Genomic DNA, 21,309 nt, shown 5'->3' with positions numbered 1-21,309 from the left:
AATAGGTTTTCTTGAAAGTACACATTATTTTAAGAACATTACAAGTTACTATTTGTGGATCTTAGCAAGGTCACTGCCTGGTATACATATCCAAGCTGTTACTTTTCGTTTTCTCTTTTTTTCCCAATTATGCATAAAATTTGTTATAACGTGGTAAAAAAAAAAATAAAAAAAAAATGTGAACCTCTCATAACAACAATATTAAATCTGTAAGGGATATATTTGGAGAGAAGCTCATGATATAGAATATAGGGATGCACTTTTAGTATACTTGCTCTGCAGTGAAGGACAAGGCGACTGAAAGGGATGGCTTTTTCCTTTTAGACTCTCCTTTTTCTTCATCACTGTCCCCTCTCTGGTTCTAGTCCGCCAAATTATTCAGTCTCTTATAAACACCAATCTCTTATTATTTTGCAACTCTCTAGAAAGCAAAACACAAAACGCGGTTTTTATTATTATTATTTTTTTAGGCAAATGGGATCTGAAGCAGAGCCAGAGTCAAGCTCCACACCGAAGCTGCCTCTGTTTTCACTCCCACCACCAATGCAATCGCCAGAACGTCCTGGAATGCTAACCCCACCACTCTACGCCTCTGTATCAGTACCATTTAGGTGGGAAGAAGAGCCTGGAAAGCCAAGAACTTGCAATGCTCTAGCTACCATTTTCAATCCCACAGACATAACCCCAAAGTGCTTAGAACTTCCTCCAAGGCTTTTGTTGGATACAAAACTTCCTTCACCCACCACTGTCTTCGAAGGTCCTTACGTGAGCAGGTCAAGATTTCAGTCATCTTCTTTTAGGATTGGTAAAGAGTGTTATGGTTCTTTTAGTCCTGAGAGAGGGAGGCTTGGTGCTATGGTTCTTAGCAAGAAAGGAGTCAAGGAAAGAGGGTGGTTTGGTTCATGGAGGAGGAGAGTGATAAAGGGTAATAAAGATGTCGGTGGTGGGAGTAGTTATGTTTTTCCATCTTCTGTGGACAGAGAGAATGGTGATGGTGGTGGCAACGAGGGAGAGAGGGAGAATACCGGTGGAAAGGTGAAGATGACAAGGATTAGAAGAGGTGGGAGCTTCTCTAATATTACCTATCCAAGGTCTTCCTTCTGGGTAGGTTTCTTTCTTTCTATCTATTTTCTTTTTTAATTTTTTAATTTTCTTTTATCTTTTTCACTTAGATTTGATTCTATACGTGCATAGGAATCCTTGAATTGTGGATTGGAGGGCATGGGTTAACCTTCTTTCTTCATAAATTCATTTTTCTGTTTCTGAATAATAGATTTCATTTAGTACTCAAATTTTAAATATAAATTCCATCATAATGAGTTAGCTGAATCATGAATAATTGGAGTACTTGTGGTTGTAATGGTTTGCTGGAAAAGTCATATTTACAGAGCATTAATATGCTTTGATAAATTGCCTACTTTTGCGGGCAAAGTCTCTGCAAGTGGATAAGTGGCCCAATTTCCCGCCCAAGCCGTGGCAGATTTTTCAGGTCAACTTTAGTAGGTTTCGCAGAAGTAGGTAGGAATCGAGTAGGGTTGAGAGAGAATATGTTGCCTGCCTAAATCTAAAGAGAAAAAAGAAAAAAAATCTCTATTTCCTAAGAAATTGAATTTGCACTCTATTTTAGTAACAATGGAATTCTCTGCAGGAAACCATCTATGAGGGCTTGAAGCATGCAGTCCCATGGAAGAGCAGAAAACTGAAGAATGGATTCTGATTGAGATTCTACTCTGAGGACTCCAAGTTACGTCTATATCAATTATCGGATAGACTGAAAAAGTCTGATATCTTCCAGCGTTTTCTTTTACCTCTTTAGCTTCATACCTTAACAACTGGAGCGTTTTTAAATAGCCTGTTATCTTCAAAACTTTATCTCCGGTATGTATATTATGGTCTATGTTATGTAACCCAACTCTAAATATAGAATCAATTTTTATATATTTTAGAATTATCATCATAAATCTGTATTCATTTTCACTTCTAACTTGTAATTTCATTACTTTCAAAAATAAATAAACTTGTAATTTCAATCAATGCCTACATGCGCTCGTCTTTATTATTTGTCAAAACAAATATATACATCTCAAATGTCGCAGGTAATTTATCAAAATATGATTATCACATTTATAGTGAATGCAGCTAAACATCTGCAATTAAAGTTTATCTCAAATTTGCTTGTTGCTTGGGGTGCAAACGCATTGAATTTGATTTGACAGCAACGACTAATTTAAAATAAAATTAACAGTGAAAAATATAAACCATTGGATTGACAAGTCCGAAATATATTGTATTACCCTGGTTAAATGAACTTCAAATTTCATAAAATCAACCTGGTTCTAAAACCATTCATACGCTTACACGTAACATACATAAAAAAGGAAGACATTTCAACAGCCCGAATCACTTAATTCTCCATAATCATTGTAAGCTTATTTAATCGCAAATGGGAATGAAAAATGTCCAAAAGCTTGGATTCTTGGAAATTAAGTCATCCGCATCATCATTGTTTCTTACCCGTCATACCTGCAACAACCTGCAATATTTTCAACATTTGAACATTGTTTTAAAAGGGGTTGATAACAAGAACGTGTAAATCAAAAACCATATAAAAAAACATGCATATGAAATCGAATAGTTAGTAAAACAGACTTCCCTCCAGTCTATAAACCTATTTATTGATAAGCAAATTACCATACTGTTGCTGGAATGGATGCATGTCAACATTTGTATTGTGCTCGGTCTATGTGCTTATTTCAAGATGCAATTAAACCAAACACCCCATTCTCAAATAAGTAGAAAAAAAGATACATATGAATGAGAGTAGAATTTATATACTCTGCATTACATGTGGCTTCAAGGATACAAGAAGACAGGACTAAAATTTCCTACTCAAACTGATTCAATGGAAGTGGAGTAGTAACAAGAAATTATCACTTGATTTATATAACAGTTTACAGTTGATCTACTGATTCAGGATTCCGATTTCCTTATTCTTTCATCTTAATTTAAAGCATGTTACCAAATCGGGTGAATCTATTTCAAAAGGCTTGGTAATGGCATTGAGATAGTTAAGGCTAAAGATACAAGGTGAAAAGGCCACTGCGATCCACATTTGTTAGATTCTTTGACTACATAGCATGTTGAAGATGAATATGTTTCTTAACTAACAAAATAGTCACTTACACCCAAATTGGTAATGAAAAAGTTCACAAGAATGACAACACAAAAGAAGCAAGTGATCCAACAAAAAAGAGTTGTATAATTAGGTAAGAAATGGTGATCACAAAATGAAATAAGAGCATATTAAACACTTACATCGCTTAAAACAGGCTGAGGAACTTGTTTGGATGCTTCATAAGAATCCAGGATGGGCCTTACCACTGCTGGAAGGAAAAGTCCTGAAATTTTAACATCATATAATCAGCACTTTGTTAATCACCCTCTCGAGTCAAACAAATACCCATAATTATTATCACTAGCAGCATCAAAACAAGGCATTTCTACCCATTATTGAATCTAACTAAATAAAAAAAAAAAAAAAAAACCTAAAATCTGTAAACTATAAGCAGGAAAAATGGGGGGGTGTGTAGAAACCAAATTCATGAAAAGCTCATGGCTTTTCGGATACTTATTTCTTGGCATTGAAACTCTAATATATCTAATCTGGTTGTGGCAATGACCTCTGGTGTTCGAATTGAGCCAAAAGTCTGTGGGTAGATAAAATCGCCCACCCCAAATTTAACATAATTTCCAAAACAAACACCTCCATGTATCCAATGCATAGAAAAGAAACAAAAGGCCAATCAAATTGTGAGGAAAAAATTAAAATAAAAAAGCATCGAAAAAGTTAAGGGTTTTATGAGAGCAAGTGCAAAAATGAGGGGGTTACCAACGCCGGCGATAAAGCAGGAAGCTGCGACGACTGGCTCTTGGGCTATGAACATCCTCAACTTCTCCATCACCGCCATTGATGTGTGTGTGTGTGTGTATGCGAATTGAGGGCTTTCCACTTGAATTTTGGTTTGCCTGCGTCTCCGACTCTTGAGTGACGGGAGCGATGCTTGGAATGGATTTGGATCCCCTTGCAAACTACCGCTGGGACGTAACGGGTCGGATCTATCTGCGAACTCTCAAATTATTCGATTCGATTTGACTACCCAAATCCGATATCAAACCATCGATATATATATATTTTTTTAAATTTTTTATTACAATAACTTCCTCATATAATTTTCAAATCAAAGCATAAAGTAAAAATGTGAATGGCTTGGCAAGTGAATTAATTTTATTTGTCCAACAATCGAAAATTTGCTTAGAGTGAAACGGCAATTCTTTGTTTTTTTGTTATTTAATTTATTTTTGCGGGTGGTAGTAAAATACAACATTTATTGTCAAATCGCATTTAAATTTGATGACCAACATACGACAGGTGGATTAAATAATGTCAATTTTCAACTATGCATGCCCCTCGACTCTCCGTCCACCCTCTGCTCATGATTTTATTTATTTATTTATTTATTTTTTACATATGACATAATTTTTTTTTCCAGCAATAATTTTCAACTACAGTGTTGTACTGGAAATTTCGGATTCATTAAATTATATGTTTTAATTTTTTTTCCATGCTTTATTTTTTGATACTTTTTTTTTTTTTTTGGGTTAATGTTTCAATGATAGTTTAATGACTTGTACACCTCAATATTTTTTTTAACAGATTCTCAAACCTAACAATTTCAGTTCAGAATCTTGAGTAATGATGAATTGTTGATGGGGAAGAATCTTTGTTATTACAAGATTTTAGAAGGGCGTTGTGAAAATTACAATTACCAATTGATAAGTAGAAACCTATTACTAAAAACTTGCCTACAATTATATGATTTTTGATCCCAGAAACTAGTCTTGGAACCATTATATCTTTCCTTCATTTTTCCCCCCTAATCATATGGAAACAAAAGGAAACAATAATAGTTGTCGAAAACAAGGAAATGAATTGGATGAAGCTTCAGAAACTTGTTCTTTTACCCCAATATTTACAAGCACAATCTCATGAAATCATTTGTACAACAAAGTATATTGAAAAATCTACATACAAGAGAACCGAAACAACAAAAACAAAATAGAAATTACTCACCTACCCAACTTCCCTTTCAAACCAGTAATCACAGAAACCATGAAAAGATTTGTTCAGAAACTAAGCAGCCTAGCTAGAAAGAAGGTAACATCCAACCCACCGTCCATCCCAAGAACAAACCAGCACCAACAAGACTCAATCCCAATGCCAAAGCAACAGCGTATTTGGTAATATCATGGCACGGTCGGCCTAGCTTGCATCGTTTGCTCTTGGCACCTTTACGCCAGCTCTTCCTTGGTTTCCTTTTCAATCCTTTGTAAGACATCCATGGAAGAACCAATGGGAACATCGTGGAAATTTGCTGATCGTTGTTTTTAACTTGGATATAAAGGGTTTCTAGCTGCAGTAATCGAAACCATTGTTTATAAGCAAACAGTTGTGAGGCTTGTTTAAAGAAGAGAGAAAATATGTGCTCCTTGTCAGCATAAGCTTGCTTTGCTGCTTTCTCGGCTTCTCTTGCTCGAGTTTGAGAATGGCAGAGAGCTTCTATCAGCTGTGCTTTACTAAGCTCCCCTTCAGCTAGATCTAGTTGCGTCTCTGTGGAATTACTCTGGAGGGTTGCAGTGGGGCTGCTTTTGAGGTCGCAGGTGTCCCAACAAAATTAAAGCTTAAGAATTTATGTATGAAATAAGAAAAGCATATGAAATAACTGATATAGCCAGGGAAACTTTAATCCAAATAAGTACCTGAAAGGTTTGTTGGAACCATAATTGTTGAGCTCCTTTTCGGTTAAAAACTCCTGTATTTCGTGCTTTCTTCGAGAGTTAGCAAAGCCCTCTGTATAAACTGTCCTGTTGGAAAGACCACCAGTTGGGGCTAACCAATCCAAAGATGATACCAAATTTTCCTCTTGATCCAAATACCCAATATGAGCATGTGGGTGTCTCCTATGGCACATCTTCTGTGGTGGGGGAAGATCACAGTTCTCAATATGATCAAGTGATTTCCTTGCAACCAAGGAGACCAATTCATCTCTATCTGTCATCCGCCACCATGGCTCTGTCTTCTCGTTGCCCATCCAATTATATTCAGGACCAATACATAATTCATTCGGCTGTTTGGTATTGGGGCAGTTTTTAGAATCCAATTTTATACTTTCACAGCTTTCTGTTGTGTCCTCAAGTTCCTCCATGTTCTTACCATGTAAAAACTTTACTTCAGAAGCTTTCTTCATACAAACATCTGCACCATGATCTACATCGAGAGAAGACTCGCTGTTATTCTGACCATCAACACCAGTAGATTCTCCTGTCTGTGGACGGACCTCACTAATTTCAGATATTGGATCCTCAATTCCAGTTCTTAAAGTTTCCTCCTCCGACTCCAATGCATTTAACTCTTCATACGTCAAACCCTTCTGGTATCCATAATTGGGTTGCATTTGCAGCCACCATCTTGTGTCTAGGGATAAATTAGAATATGAAGAATTCCTACTGAAAGGCCTGAAACCGCTTGAAGGGTAATCTGGCCCATATGCTGCAGTTGTAGGACCTGCCTCAACCTGTTTAGATGTTGAAGATGGTGATTGGCAGCAAGCTAGCTTCGGTGCTCTTTTTGCATCTTCTTGGACAAAGCAACGATTAGCTGCTCTCTGCCACACTGCCCTTGCTTCTGCTGCTGCCATTACTCTCCTCTACTTTCACACATTTCACTGTGAGTAAAGAAAATTAAAATTTGTAAGATTATATACTTGAAAAGGAAAGTGAAAACTTCTATTTGTAAGAATGGATCCAGAGTGATTCAGAAGTCAAATAATGACGATGTAGTTGTAGCCTGTAGCAAAGTGGAAAAATTTCAATCTACTGGCCAACAGCTTTGGAAATTCGTGGTTATAAAACAGTTTTCAACGTGTCCATCATCACTAAGTCAAAATAGTAATTCAGTCACCCAAATGCACATAGATTTACTCTCCTGAGGCTACGGCGATTAGAAGATTTACTGTAACAAGACAAGTTGTGAAAATAGGAAATGATACAGATTTACTAACAGGAACGACCAAATATTCGTGCTTCAGGTAATATATATGACTGAAATTTTTGCTTTTGAAAGAAGTTTCTAATTCAAATCATCTCTTTGCATAAGATAGTTTAATGCAGTCAATAAACGGATTATTTATGACCCTGAAAGTTTCCATTACTAATTAGAATACCTTTATTATGATTCCAGTGCATGCAGCGATCATAAAAAAGAATACTTTGATAAATAAACTGAAAATAATTATAAAATCAACAAACTAGAAACCTGAAACATAGAAAATTCTCAAAAATATATCAAACTGGCTTAAAATGTAATCATATATTTCCATCTCAACTGGGACCCTGAAGACATCATAATCAGTATAAGAAAACAAACCCAAATCAAAATAAATCCAGAAAAAAACAGACCCAAAAATTCAAACAAGCAAAAGAGATATTTTAACAAAAAGGAAAAATAAGAAGACAAATAAGGACAAAGAAGAACAAACCCAACAGATAAGCTGAATTGAATTAGTGACTTGAATGAAGGGCATGTGGATATGAGCAAGTAAACCACTTTAGATCCGATATCATTGAAGCTACATATGCAAAGCAAATAAAAAAAAGAAAAAAGAAAAAAAAATAAACGGTTTGATTCTGAGATCCAAGACTAGGGAATCTAAGAGCAAGAAAGAAGATGAACCATGTCAGAGAGAGAGAGAAGAGGGGGTGGTGTCAGCCTTGCTTTTGTGTTACAGTTATCATTCTCTCCGCTGTCGGTTTGCACAATCATCAGCCTTTCTTTTTCCATTATAAGCAACAGTGATAAAAATCTTTAAAAAAAGCTAAACGTCGTCGTGTTTTGGTATGCTTTATTTTCATTGTCGTTTTCAATTGGGATCCATCGGGTATTTCTATTGTACAGCAATTGTAAGTCGCAGTTTGAGTGAGTTGGTGGATTACTATACGTGGCATGTTGGGGGAGGCAAATCAAAGGTTTGGTTGTGGGTCCACCTTTTCCTTGAAGGGATAAGATCCTTTATCTGTTTAAATTCTATTTAGAGGGTACGATGCGAGTCAATTAAGAAAAATCCCCATGTCCAAATTCCGACCAACCACCCTCTTCGGCTTCTCCTAAGGAATGGATAAGCACAAAATACATTTTAACAAAAAATACAAATATAAATACACATATATATATATATATATATGAATGGAGTGGAACCTTATATATTTTATAAATATGGAATAACAGCCGTCCGATTTTAATTCTGATGGCTGATCAACATCTTGATGAGATTTGGTAGGAAACTTATGACATAAAATCCTTGCATGTGATTACACGTTTTGAATGATAAAGAGGGCAGAAAATATGAGTAGACAATATGCCAATGGTTATGTCATTTTGTGGGTTTATAATTGGTTACGGGAGCATTTTAGAAAATTGGAGGCGTTTAGGCATGATTGAGTTACAGGCGTAAGTTTCTCATTGGTCGATGACGCAAGAGAGTCAAGGTCACAGTTCGGGCGTATGCGTACGGACGATTATGGTAAATATTTACAACGATTAGATTAGAGAACGCAATGTTTGAACTTCAACTATAATAATATTTTGCCTTTTGACTTATGCCACGTATGGGTACACTAACAAATGTTTGGTGCAGCTTGTTCAATATTATGCCCTTTGCACCCACAGAAAAAAAAAAGTCCCTCCCTGGTAACGTCGCATATTTCACCTTTCGGCAGTTGGAAGGAGAAAAGAATTTGGTTGGTTGGAAATCAAACTGAAGAAATAGACGACTTCCGAACTAATAATCAAACTACGGAAATTAAAGAGGTAGATAAACCATTTGAGCCGAAAGGCAAATCGTAAAATTATTGGTAATACTGAGCTAGTACAGAATACAACTATATATGCAAAACTTCTAACTATAATTATACCCCGTAGACGGGTTTATATCCTAATCCTAGCTCAACAAAAAGACAAATCAACTGTTGCACTGTACACATAACAATGAAAGTAAACGTATAAACGGTATCGCAAAAATTTGAAACTCTTCCATGCTCCTTTAGCTTTCGCTCATTGGTCTCAGAACAGTGCTGATAACTATACATAGTAAACAAGGCCTCGATCCCAGCTCATGCTGGTCTTCTTGTTATATATGAAATCATGGGGCTGAACGCCTAAACAACTTGCTTATGTTCCATGATAATGGTCCTTTAGCTGAATCAGCTTTACAGTGCCATCTCCACCGCATGTAAGAAAACCATGTGAAACAACTTGTATATCTGTAACAGCAGCCTGCAAGAGAAATGTGATGCTGTTTCAGCAAAGGTCGTTTCTCTGACAAACAAGATTTAATAAAATATGAACTTTTTAAGTCGCAATGATTGCAAAGAAAAGGATTACCTGAACTACCCCACCGAAACCTCGAGAGCTAGGTTGCAGAAATGTGTGTCTTTCATGCAATTTTGGCCAATGACATACCATCTTAGCTCTTTTGGCATCCCAAAGTTTAACGTCTCCATCTTTGCTTCCCGTTAAGAACAAACTTGTATTTGGGATTGTACATATCTTGGTGACACTCCCTTCAGTCAGATTAATCCATTAAGAACATATTAATAATGATAATTGGTCTGTATGATGATATGTATTGATCTGCATGGTTATACCATAAAAGTTAATTTGCTCGTACCTGAGTGAGCCTTTGGTATATACCAAAGCATCCCATTTGGATTTCGTTCACCAAATTTGGTATTCCCTGTCCGCATGTCAATATTTGATGATTTATTCAAGGTTTGTTCACCATTATCAGAGTGCCTGTGCCTTTTAGTCTTTCCAGTAGCAATGTAACGAAAGTCATGAAGTCCTACATCACCACCTGTACCACCAGTCACAATAAGGGGGGAAATAGAACCACTTCCTATGTCATTATCAAAGACGGAAAGAGAGCGTGCACCACCTTCAAACAAAAAGAGGAAAGTCATAAGAAATGAAAGAACAATCTCAACTAAGGAAATAGAAATGGTTGAGTTTATCTCTCCTATATGAAAAAAATAAATATTCTTCTGATCATCTTTTGAGTTAAAACATTTCCCCATCCCCAACATTTGCGTTCCTACTCTTTTTATCAAGATCTATAGAATTCGGAAGGCCGCAGGAACAGAGAGGTTGCAAGACCACCACCCCCACTCCCAGCCCCAGCTCCACAAAAAAAAAAAAAATATATATATATATATATATATTTATATATTGAAAAAGGAAAGGGGTAGAGAAACCTTCATGACATATAATAGAAGCTTGTGATGTTGTTGGTGGAGCCAATGTATCCCAAATAACAACATTAACACCATTGGAGTTGTGTCCAGCCACAGCAATGATTGATCCAGATGAAGTGACGTAACTCACATCCCTGCAAATGATTTAACTTTATTTATAACTAATGTAACAGCACAACATGACAAAAGATTCCAACAGTACTCATCCTTCCTAAGGGATTTTTTACCGTTGATCTGGCTACTATAGAACAATAACTAACCCAAAACAATCATCAGTTTTGCTAAATTAGATTAATAGCTTCTAGTTTTTGCCAAAGGCAGAAAACAGACCAAATAAATATCGGAAAAATGGTGGCAATATTTTCTGGATCTACCACTTTCAACTGAAAAAGCAAAAGGATTATTGCTCTTGAACTTTATAAATGAAAAGCACATACGATGCATGGCCGTCAAAGCAAAGTGATGATTCTGTGGGCCGAATATTGCTTCTTCCTCCTACTTCCAGTTGCCATATGCACACAGTACCATCTAAGGCAGCATTTGCAAATCTGTGTCCACAGTGGTCAAATTGCAATGCTGATACAGAAGCAAGTACATATGGTGGAGGGACATTTGCAGCAGGAAGCACTCCATAAGTTGCAGTAGCTTTGTCCATACCAAACTGTAATTAAATTTCAAACAAGTGAGTTTGCACTAAAAGTTACAATAATAAAGAATATCAACTCAACACACTCCAACTCATGCACTGAGTAATGCGTTTTCTATATCCCTTCCGCAGATTCACTTGCAGTATTCTTTTTGGTACTCTAGAGGTGCATAAATCAGAACAGTATGACAGGAGAGAAATATTGGAGGTCTGCGGAAGAAAAGGCTACACGGAAGCATTAGTTGCCACCTCATCATCTTTACTCTCGTCCCAGGGAAAACTCTTCCTCAAGGACGATCAATGCAGATACCAGATCAAGGATTGCAAATGTTATGCAAATGATTAATTATACAAACTACTAAACACTGCCAGATAATCTCATACCTCCCATAAATAAATGTGTGTATTGCTTGAGCCAACCAAGAAGAAAGGCCTAGAGGGGTGACTGGAGAAAGCCCTTGTATTTATATTCTCCACAGTAGCTGGTGGATCAACAAACTCCTCAAAGTCCTCTTGAGCCTCCCAACCAAAACTAGACGCACCGATATGACTTGGAACCCCAAATGCTCCACCACCAGTCAAGTCTCTCCCAGAGCTTGCCAAAGTGCCCATGCCCACAGTTGCACCGCCCAGACCAAGGTGTGCCCCTTTCTTGCTCCCAAGACCCACTCCAGGAGAAACATATGTAGGAGCTGGGGTAGATTCAGAACCAGCCCACCCATTCAGTGGCCAGTCAGCCTCTGACCAGATATATTGTGATTGATCTCTGAAAGGCATCCTATCTTCCCAATTAAAAAACATTATGCCCTGAATCAGATAAAAGCTGACATTAAATATTGATTTTTGTGTATTATGGACTAGGTGAAGGTATGCATAACTATAATTGAAAAGATATCAATAAACATTGAAAAATCAATTTAAATCAATTAACCAACGCATACTGCGAAAATAAATGAAAGGAGCTCTTGTGCAAATAAATAGAAGCTGACACGACATAACACATTCTGGCAAGACCTTACAACATAAGGGTACGTATCCAAGAATTAACTGTACACTAATAGAACTGCAAACTTATATCCTCAGAAAACACAAACAAATTATAGAATTTGGAATCAAGGTTTGACTTTGTGTGCTGGGACTTACCTTTTTGTTACTGGCAATTGCAGCCTGTTGTTGATAAATTGAGTTGATACACAATGCCTGTTAAAAATAGATCTTTAACGCAAAACTCTAGGTCCATCCATAGTGACAATATATAAAATGATATTACAAGAAACAACATGCAAAAAGCGAAAGGAATGGATTAAAGGATACCTCCAAAAGCTCCCCATTCCTCTTAAATATTTCTTGAGGGCTTTTGAAGCTTGTAATTTCTTTTGTAACTGTTGTATCTTTCTGCCACGAACTCAAAAAAGTCTGGCCATTGCGGAACAGGCGTCTAGAAGTAGAAGGTGACCCACCTTGGCTAGTGGCTGAACTCGTGCTCGGTGTACCTTCATGATTATGAGTTTCCTCAGCTCTATCTACCTCTCTGATGACTTTACATATGTCATTCCATCCCTTAGAAGGCTTATAATCGAAGCAATGCAACCAACTTATTTTTTCCTGGGCAAAGCTTTCAGATATCATTTTAGGATCAGCACAAATATCCCAAAGTGTATCATATTCATCTTTTCCATTCATCATGTCCAAACTGATAATTTCTTAATTCAGATGCTGATACAAGGCTTTGGTTTGAGATTCACTAAATTCCTCTAGCCAGTCAAGAGTTATTACATGCCACCCGTTGTCCATTTTCTGCCACAGATATGACGCTAGCTGTTTCACATAATAAGAGGAAATATGTGCAAGTGTGGTTTTCAATAACTTGACCAAGTCCAATGTTACCAACCCAATCTGTTTTTCTAAACTGTTATCAGATTCCAAATGTCGGGAACTAGATGCCCACGGAGAAAGTTTTCCATGGGATAAACCAGTAGAAAAGCTATCTTCAAGTTTATAGGACATCATATTTGATTTATGATTCATGAATCTGGACATATGTTGCCACAAACAGGCCCCTATAACATGCCATCGTTCATCTGCTGGAATTGAATGTGTTACATCTTTGCTATGATTTTCTAACAGCCCTTTAAAAACCTGAGGACTTTGTCCTACATCATCAAACAACAAATTTTGAGAAACCAGCTTTGCAATCTCAGGGAGCACTTGCTTCAGATTCTCAATATCAAATTCATAAGGCGTATGCCCATTGGTATATGTAACGAAGATTGGTTGCATCAACAGCAAGAGACCTCTTGAATTTCTATGGAGCCAAAGATATGCAAAATATACATAATATTCAACTAAATCAATAATCATTAGGGGTTTCAGGGTAAGATCTTTGCTGAGTGATTCACATATAATCCTTAAAGAAGCACTTAAACTCCGCAATGACAATATAAGACCTTGAAAATAATTACTACAGGCATCTGAAGATGATCTAGTTTCACAAGATTCATAAACCTCAGTATAATGCTTCAGTTGTGAGCAGGCTATACTGCAGGCAGCAATAAACCGTGAACACAGCAGGGAGGTTTCTTCAGTAACCTTCAAGAGAGGGTTATGCAAAGGAGGATATAAGAGCATGTTATCTCCTATTTGGCTTTTATCTTGTGAGTGATCTTGACATATAAATCCACGTAATATATCATAGCCAATAACTAATAGCCCCTGGTTATACAATGAGAGTGAAATCTGTAGAATGAAAAAAGAAAAAATAAATAAGTACCTTTGGAAAGATAAAAGATGACAAGCCTTATGGCAAGAGTCATTGAAGCTTGATAGGTGTATCACACGCTATAATATGTACCTTGCTAATTAGAGAGAGAGGAAGCAATGAGAACTTCTGCTCATACTGTTCAAGCCCTCTGTATAACTTACGTCTGAAACTTTCAAGAAGTTCCACATGTTGATCACTTTCATACTCCCTCGAGGATGTAGAAGATCCAGCAGAATTCTCAATGGTGTCAGTCCAGCTTGGATGCTCTCTTATCAATTTTGAAAAGTATTGAAGTGCCAGATCTAATTTAGTGTGGCACTCCAAATTGGCAGCCACATCACCTGATAACCAATTAGAAGAGTCTCTTGGAGCAGGAAATAAAATTCCACGCAGAATGTTGGAATGCTCAAAGTCAAACACATTTCCTTGATTTGCAAGAGTGATCACTGAAGATGAAAGGCACTCCAAAGCTTCAAGCTTACAACAAGCATGGGATATATTAGCATGCGTTCTAAATCGAAACATAACAACAAAGGTGACTGGTCTATTATCAGTCATTCTACCAGATGGTGACAGTTCAAATAATAAACGTATAAGCTAGACACATATATAGCATGCACTATAAAATAAACTTACAGGAAGGCCACATCTGTTTAAGGCAGTAACTGTCATCAAAATTGCCCACCTAGCAAGGATTGCCGCATTTTGATCCCCTATAGCATTCCTCATACAATTTTTGGTTGCTAGTGAAAGGCAATACAAACCAATGTTAGGCTCCAAGAAAGTAATATGACTGGATATGATTGCAGGCTTCTCATTGGCAGAGTTTATTTGGAAACCAAGCATGTTCTTAAAAGATTGAGAGTAATTCCCCAGCTCCCACTGAAAATCAAAAGAGTCCATTGTGAGTTGTTTAAGAAAACCAAAAGATGTCACACATGCAGCTCTGTATAATGATGTCTTAAGAAAAGTACGAAAGTTTAGAATTTTTATTTTAGGCACCTCCAGAAGGCTTGCTAGCCAACAATCGCCCTTCTCAATTGTTGATGGAAGTATAAACTTTGTTATAAGATAATGCTCTAATTGTCCACCACGCCCCTCAACTAGTCGACAAATTACTAGTGCCAGCTGTTCATCCCCAAGGTTTTTTGCACAAACATTAATAGCAGAAGAAGTATCACCTCCAAGCAGAAAGAAAGCAATAGCCAACTCCAGCTGATGTCTCCCCATTAAGACGTATGCATTCTTCAATGCAGCTGCTTTGTTCTTCTCCTCCTGTAATTAGACATGCTAAATTGCTAATGTATATTCAAAATTGAAAATATTAAAAGACTTCACTGATTAGCTACTTGTTACAAGCTTTATTCAAAATAACAAGAATGGAACAAGAAGAAAGCAGCCAATGAGGGGATCGAAGAGAGGAGTTTCAATTTTCACAAACAAGCACCAATAAATAAACAAAAGAAAGGTGGGGTCCAAGGAGACCTTGAAGAAGAAAGACTTTCCCAAAATACCTCTTCAATTCACTTTTAACTAACAAGAAGTAATACGACATAACAGCCTAATGACTTTATATGGTACCTGAAAATTGCGTAAAAGAAATCCAACCAAGGGTTTGTCCTTCTCGTCCTTGCTGATTTTGAAAAGTCCGGCCAAAACTTGAATTCTATTCAATGCTATGTACAACAATGCACAATCCTTAGGATCTTTCTTTCTCAGATACTGTAATCTTGCCAGTTTCTCCATCTACATAAACTAACAATATCAAAACTACTTGAAAGAGATGTATACAATTTTAACAAAAACAATAATTGAAATCAGTTTATGCAGCATTTTTGAGAGACGGAAGAGAGATATAGAAAACCCTAGCAACCGAGATCCAAAAACAAACTACACCTCAGGTTATGTGCAAGTGAGGGATGATAGAAAAACTTCCTCCTTAAACCAACATGCTCTTCACTCGTAGAAAATCAATATCTTCCATGCAAAATCAGTCAAATACCAGAATATACACGACTCTTAACACAAGTGAACAGACAAAAAATGAAAAGATATTGATCATATTCAACATTAAATTCTAGAGAGTTCACATTAATTAGAACTGTTACATGCATTGTTGAGTAAACTATATCATATTTAGGGAGAAATGGAAAGAGAAGACAAATCACCTCTTATTAACATTAAAAAGATGATAAGCACCAGTTTTCTAGTTTAGTGCTTTGAGTAGAGATACTAAATATAACCAAAGATTACCTTTGTACGCAATTGTGCTACATTTGTGAACCAAAATCCAATGCCCAGCTTCCGCATTTCTTGCCAAGATGGTTCGCTAGGTAGGATAGATCCAAACAAATTTTCTTGGCAATCAGAATGGTAGGCCCATACTATCAGACCAGCGTCAATAACCAACTCTTCCACAGTTGCTGGCCTACCAAACCTTCTGGAGAAATGTAATTGCTGAAACCTCAATGCAATCCAGAACCTAGATAGGGGTAATAGATGAGAATAAGCAATATGATACGCACATAGATAGAAGCAAAGGCTATAATATAAATGAGTAAGGTAGACAGACTTTTATATAAAGACAAAATAAATCCAGTCAAGACCAAAATCATTTGACAAGTAAAGCTTGTAATGCCCGCAAAATAAAATCTATACACCAAATGCCCATACCTTTTTCCAGATTCATCAAGACTTTCATAAACAGAAGCAGAGTGTGGATTAGCTACTTCATTGAGAAGATCTATGATAGCAAGAATCTGAGTCTTCTCTGCCTTGGTTATTGCTGCTAACTCATGAAAATTCTCAAGAGGCTCCATGAAGGAACTGAGTTCAGGTTTTGTTGAAGATGAAATCAACAAATTATTGGGAGGACCAGAATCTAAGCCATATGCAAATGGGGACAAGCCTCTTTGGGTCTGAAAAGATGAAGTGCTTAGACTAGCATCTCCACTCCAGTGAAATCCTTTATCAGGCAAACTGTTTGGGATAAATCCTTCAAAATAACTTGACAAAGGAATTTGTGGAACTATATGGCAGGACTTTGCTGGTTTAGATCTCTTATCAGTGAGCCATTCAACAAGATGCTTAACTGCCATATATGCACGCTTCCAATTTCCTAAACAAATTAAGGTTTGGATGCTTTATTCAATAACAAGAAGCATAAATAAAACAACCAAAGACCAGCATTCTGAAAATATATTCAAAATGGAATCTTTAAGTTAGAAAAGGAATATTGACATAAGATTCTTGAACTGGCTGTGGAATCACAAACCAGCAGCATAAAAACTCAATTCATTATGTACCATCAACATTTAATAAGTTAATAATTTACATTATGACAATGATTGTTTTCTTCATACAAGTGGACAAACTTTAATATTCACCGCAGCTTTACTTCCTTTCATTAAGTTGTATTCACAATTGAGCAAAATATCAAATTGCATGACCTATACTTATCATGTTCATCTAAGCATCTCAAAAGAAGATTATAATTAGTATAGCACACTCAGTCCCACTCTCAAAACTTAAAGCTTACATGATTCTCCACAGAAAGAACTAATAGTATACCTGCATACATATTCATAAGCAGTGCCTCAGGATGATAAACTGGCAAAGATCCACTTAACTTTTCAACCACTTGTAGAATTTTCCATGGCCCAAGCTTTGTACCTGAACCACTTTTCAGTTGAGTTGTTGCTGCCAACAAAATGCTGGATAGACAATCCTTTTTCATATTAATCTTTGCTGGAGTTCCAGACTTGTATTCTCTGATATTGTCCTCCAGTGATAATTCTTTCAAACCATCAATGTCACAATCAGTGAAAATTGTAGAAAGAATATCCGTTTCCACTTCACCCTCACAAACCTGGTTATTTCCCTTTATATAATTTGGATGGCCTTCATACTGACGTTTTTTATCATCAAGGAACAACCATTGTCCAATTATGGACAAGTAATTATCATGAATAACCACAGCTGTTACTCTAGGTCCCCAGAGGAAGTTATGAATGGGAGAAGAAGTATAAGCAAATGCGATGCAAATCCAAATTTCCTTTTTCAAAGATTTCACAGGGTTTAACAAAGTCTGACCACCACAACACCTCTGAGCATATAAACGCAACTGATTCTGCATGCAAACTCCAAGTAATAACTGACCAGTTCCTAAGGTCAACCAATTTAATGAAACAACTTCTCCATCAAGGGTTACTGAATCTTCTAGCATAAACGTCCCAGCACCCAAAATATGCACACAGTCCCATATGTGAAGCGTGGAGACATTATTTGACTGAAATTCCTTACAAATGGTTGCAACCTTCCGGCCAGAGTCAGTTAAACTTATAGCACTAATGGGGCCCTTATGTGTGTCAATCATGCCCACAAGCTGCCATGGGATGTGGGGGGTCGATGTTTTACCTTGGTTACTTCTCCATAGTTTCAAACTACCATTAGAGCAGCCTGTGGCCATGATATATGCAGGGTAAGCACAGAATTTATCGTTAAAAGATGTTGAATTTTGTTCAAACGAAATCAAACCATCTGGACACACCACAGCAAAACTTGTAATAGGATCATTGGTCTGACGGTCTGGTAATTGAGATGAGCAAGGACGTACATTGATACAATATTTCTTACCAGCAAAACTACTTTCAAAACTCCACACACTGCATTCAGCAGCATCTTTTGTCTCAAAATCAGATTCACAGCAACTTTCAGATGAGTCGTAAGAATGCAAGGTGACTTCCCATGACAGAGCTTGAAACCCCTTCATCCATATGCCCAAAAGCATAAATTTGTTAGAATTTAGGGTTTTATGTTTATTAGATGGCAAAGGAATTGAAAAGATATTGGTTGGACCTTCCTCATAAGGACCATGACCTGTAAAAGGTATAGTGCATAAGTAATGACATTCTATTTTTTCTTCTTCATTTTGATGATTTGTAACTATAAAGCAATCAATTCCTCCAATGTGCCCCATAAGGAGAACCAAATCTCGATCCAATACTAAAGGTGCCCACCTCAAGCTTGTATACTTCGAACATGAATTTTGAGTTACAAGCTTCCCATAAAGCTCCCATGTGGGAATTAATGTTGGACGGCCCATAATGCAGTTAGCAATTGTAGAAGTCGACCAAAATAGAAGCAAACCATTAGAGTCTAAAGAAACAGCAAACTGAACTTCACAGCTACAAGGATGCACAGCAACTTGTACGATTTTTCCAGTATGACCATCTAAATCCAAGAATCCACCAGGCAAGCAAGATAAACTGCTCTCTGTAGATTTATTAAGGGATAAACTGCTCTCTGTAGATTTATTAAGGGATAAATCCCCTGTATTATTTGATTTTTGTATAGATAACGGTGACCGAACCAAGGAATTACATGGTAGTAACTGAACGAAAGAACACATAATTGGGGGACTGGATAAATCATTCCTTAAAATAGCAACTTTAGGAAGAAATATTTTTTCTTTAGAATTTGCAAAATCATTCCTATGAAGATGTCCAACTTCAAGTCCCTGAAGTTCTTCTTTCTTCCATAATGTAACTCGAGGGAATCGCATAGGGGATACATCATCAAGACAGTGGATAGCCCAAAGACTAACAAGCATTCCAGGACCGAACCCAACGATCCACTCACAACTGCCAGTCTTGTCATGCTCATAACCTTTAGAGGAGAAAAACCTTGTTGCTCCTTCACCAGTTTCTTGCATTCCCACACTTTCTGTGGCCCATGATACATGCACATCCAAGCCCAGAGTTCCCTTCAACACCTGGTTTATTTCTATTACAGCGGCAACACAGAAAGACCGCCTCATTTTTTTGTAATCATTAATCTCCTTGCCAATTTTTCTAGCCCTTCCACAATCAATCTCACTCCATAACCTTACAGTCCCATCTAAACAAGAACTTAGCAGCACATGTCTTCGTGAATGTTTAGCATGCTCATTTAATTCTTTCCCTCTAGGCGGCCTCCACTGAATCATTAATACAGGCAGAGGATGATGTAACTCCACTTTCCCATATACCAGTTTTCCATCACTTTGGCAAACTGAGACACATTTACTTTCCTCATTGCTCAACGATCCTTCAATCTGCAGTTTATTTGGATAAGCTGCTGTTGCAGAAGGTCCCTCGATTGACCATGTTGCAGAAACCAGAGTCTGTGGTCGATCTGTTTCATATTTCCAAGCAATTTCCCAGGACCTGTTACTCTTTTTCCACAAAACAACCTCGAGTCCACCAGCAACAATTCCATCTCCCGAGTCCGTCCATCTGATTGCTTCCACCTTTGTAGATTGTACCATTACTGCATTCTGGCTCCAACAAAAAGAACCTGAATATGAGTGACACAAAAAAAAAAAAGTTTTGAAATTTAAGGCATCCAAACCAAATTGACAAGAAAAGGAACTAAACTAGAGCTCATCATCATCATCCTCTTATAGATTCGATCAGAAGGTTATTACTCCCAGAGCTGGTCATTTAGCTCCAATTTATAGAAACTATTACCATAGTCCAATTCTATTTTATTCAAGATGACTTTTTTTTTTTTTTTTCCTTTTTTTCTGTTCTATTTCAGTTAATCTTCTCAGCAAGCCAAAACAAAGGAAATAGCCAACCTTCCAATGCAGTTTTCGCATACCTTTCGACGTCCCCGAATCATGAGAAAACACCCAAATGCAATTGTCTGCCGCGGCCGCGAGCTCGCCGATAGAGGGAGTAGCGGGAGACCAAGAGACTGCTTTCACAGATGAGGTAAGCTCGAAGACCTGCCGGAGAAAAGGTCCAATTACAGTTTCTTCGGAAGATAGAGGGGAGGGGAAGTGGGAGATCACTAAGAGAGAAGAGGCTCCATAGGCAACCCATGAGTGGTTCGAGAAGCTTGGAAGCCAATCGATGGTGGATCCCGGTGGGCCTGATCGGGTCGGAGCGGGAGGGAGGGGGTCGGATCTGAGAAGAGGCAGAGGGAGATGCTTGATAGGATCGAGTGGGATTTCGGTAGTGGAGTTCGGTGTCTCTGTTTCTGCCATTTTAGTCTCCAGGTTCGTTCAGTGAGTGAGAGAGACTCGAAGAAGAAGAGGCAGAACTGGACAGGGAGAGTAATATATACGTACACATCGGGGGTATAATAGTGAATTTATCTTCATTTTATGCGAGAGGATTAGCTAAACGAAACGACAACGTCCTGTTAGTGAACCGCAAACGACAGCCAATCCGAAGAAAAGGAAAAAACTATATATATATATATATATTGCCTCAAACCACCGAAAGCTGCGACCAGGTCGATTTTGCAGGACAATCCGGATATCGATTTATCTAATATTCCAACCATATTATTAATTATTAATTACATCTGATTGTGATTGTATCATAATTTCCAAACCAAACGAAGGGCTATCAAATGTATTAATGTTTGAAGCATGCAAGATTTTCCAGTAAATGATGGTCTGTGTTATAGTGTTAGTCCGTAACCTACGACACGTAACGTAACGCTGGGCTCAAATTCAATTTATATACGTCTAGTGGCGTGGTCTTTA

At 37.4% G+C, this 21,309-nt stretch overlaps 4 protein-coding genes across 7 annotated transcripts; 1 reads left to right on the top strand and 3 right to left on the bottom strand.

The window, feature by feature from the left end:
* The first annotated feature begins 257 nt into the window (after positions 1-257).
* LOC107423634 (uncharacterized protein At4g00950) lies at positions 258-1,951 on the top strand. Its single transcript, XM_016033219.4, has 2 exons — positions 258-1,104; positions 1,649-1,951. The coding sequence occupies exons 1-2, from the start codon at positions 475-477 to the stop codon at positions 1,715-1,717; spliced, it is 699 nt and encodes a 232-aa protein (XP_015888705.1). The 5' UTR covers positions 258-474; the 3' UTR covers positions 1,718-1,951.
* Positions 1,952-2,266: 315 nt separating this feature from the next.
* Positions 2,267-4,117, bottom strand: LOC107423633 (uncharacterized). Its single transcript, XM_048478972.2, has 3 exons — positions 3,890-4,117; positions 3,316-3,398; positions 2,267-2,533 (listed from the first exon to the last, which is right to left on the bottom strand). The coding sequence occupies exons 1-3, from the start codon at positions 3,966-3,968 to the stop codon at positions 2,501-2,503; spliced, it is 195 nt and encodes a 64-aa protein (XP_048334929.1). The 5' UTR covers positions 3,969-4,117; the 3' UTR covers positions 2,267-2,500.
* Positions 4,118-4,968: 851 nt separating this feature from the next.
* Positions 4,969-7,943, bottom strand: LOC107423681 (uncharacterized). Of its 4 annotated transcripts, XM_016033291.3 has the most exons (4): positions 7,790-7,936; positions 7,596-7,685; positions 5,818-6,782; positions 4,969-5,703 (listed from the first exon to the last, which is right to left on the bottom strand). In XM_016033291.3, exons 3-4 carry the CDS (start codon positions 6,753-6,755, stop codon positions 5,205-5,207), a joined length of 1,437 nt encoding a protein of 478 aa, XP_015888777.2. In that variant the 5' UTR covers positions 6,756-6,782; positions 7,596-7,685; positions 7,790-7,936; the 3' UTR covers positions 4,969-5,204. The 4 variants fall into 4 exon arrangements, with proteins under 4 accessions (XP_015888777.2, XP_015888778.2, XP_015888776.2 ...); XM_016033292.4 differs by lacking the exon at positions 7,596-7,685 and having other exon boundaries at positions 7,790-7,943; XM_016033290.4 differs by having other exon boundaries at positions 7,596-7,879.
* Positions 7,944-8,895: 952 nt separating this feature from the next.
* On the bottom strand, positions 8,896-20,887 carry LOC107423659 (uncharacterized). Its single transcript, XM_016033259.4, is given in 16 exon segments — positions 8,896-9,388; positions 9,497-9,675; positions 9,783-10,049; positions 10,366-10,499; positions 10,803-11,026; positions 11,396-11,818; positions 12,155-12,211; positions 12,326-13,747; positions 13,863-14,249; positions 14,409-14,654; positions 14,775-15,047; positions 15,354-15,518; positions 16,026-16,254; positions 16,446-16,890; positions 17,343-20,108; positions 20,415-20,887. Coding segments are annotated over 16 exon segments (7,710 nt in total). The 5' UTR covers positions 20,803-20,887; the 3' UTR covers positions 8,896-9,283.
* Between the last annotated feature and the right edge of the window lie 422 nt (positions 20,888-21,309).

The sequence above is a fragment of the Ziziphus jujuba genome, chromosome 7 (genome assembly GCF_031755915.1).
Source record: "Ziziphus jujuba cultivar Dongzao chromosome 7, ASM3175591v1".
NCBI lineage: Eukaryota > Viridiplantae > Streptophyta > Magnoliopsida > Rosales > Rhamnaceae > Ziziphus > Ziziphus jujuba.
The sequence above is the reverse complement of the archived record's forward strand: the minus strand, read 5'-3'. Positions and strand labels throughout refer to the sequence as shown.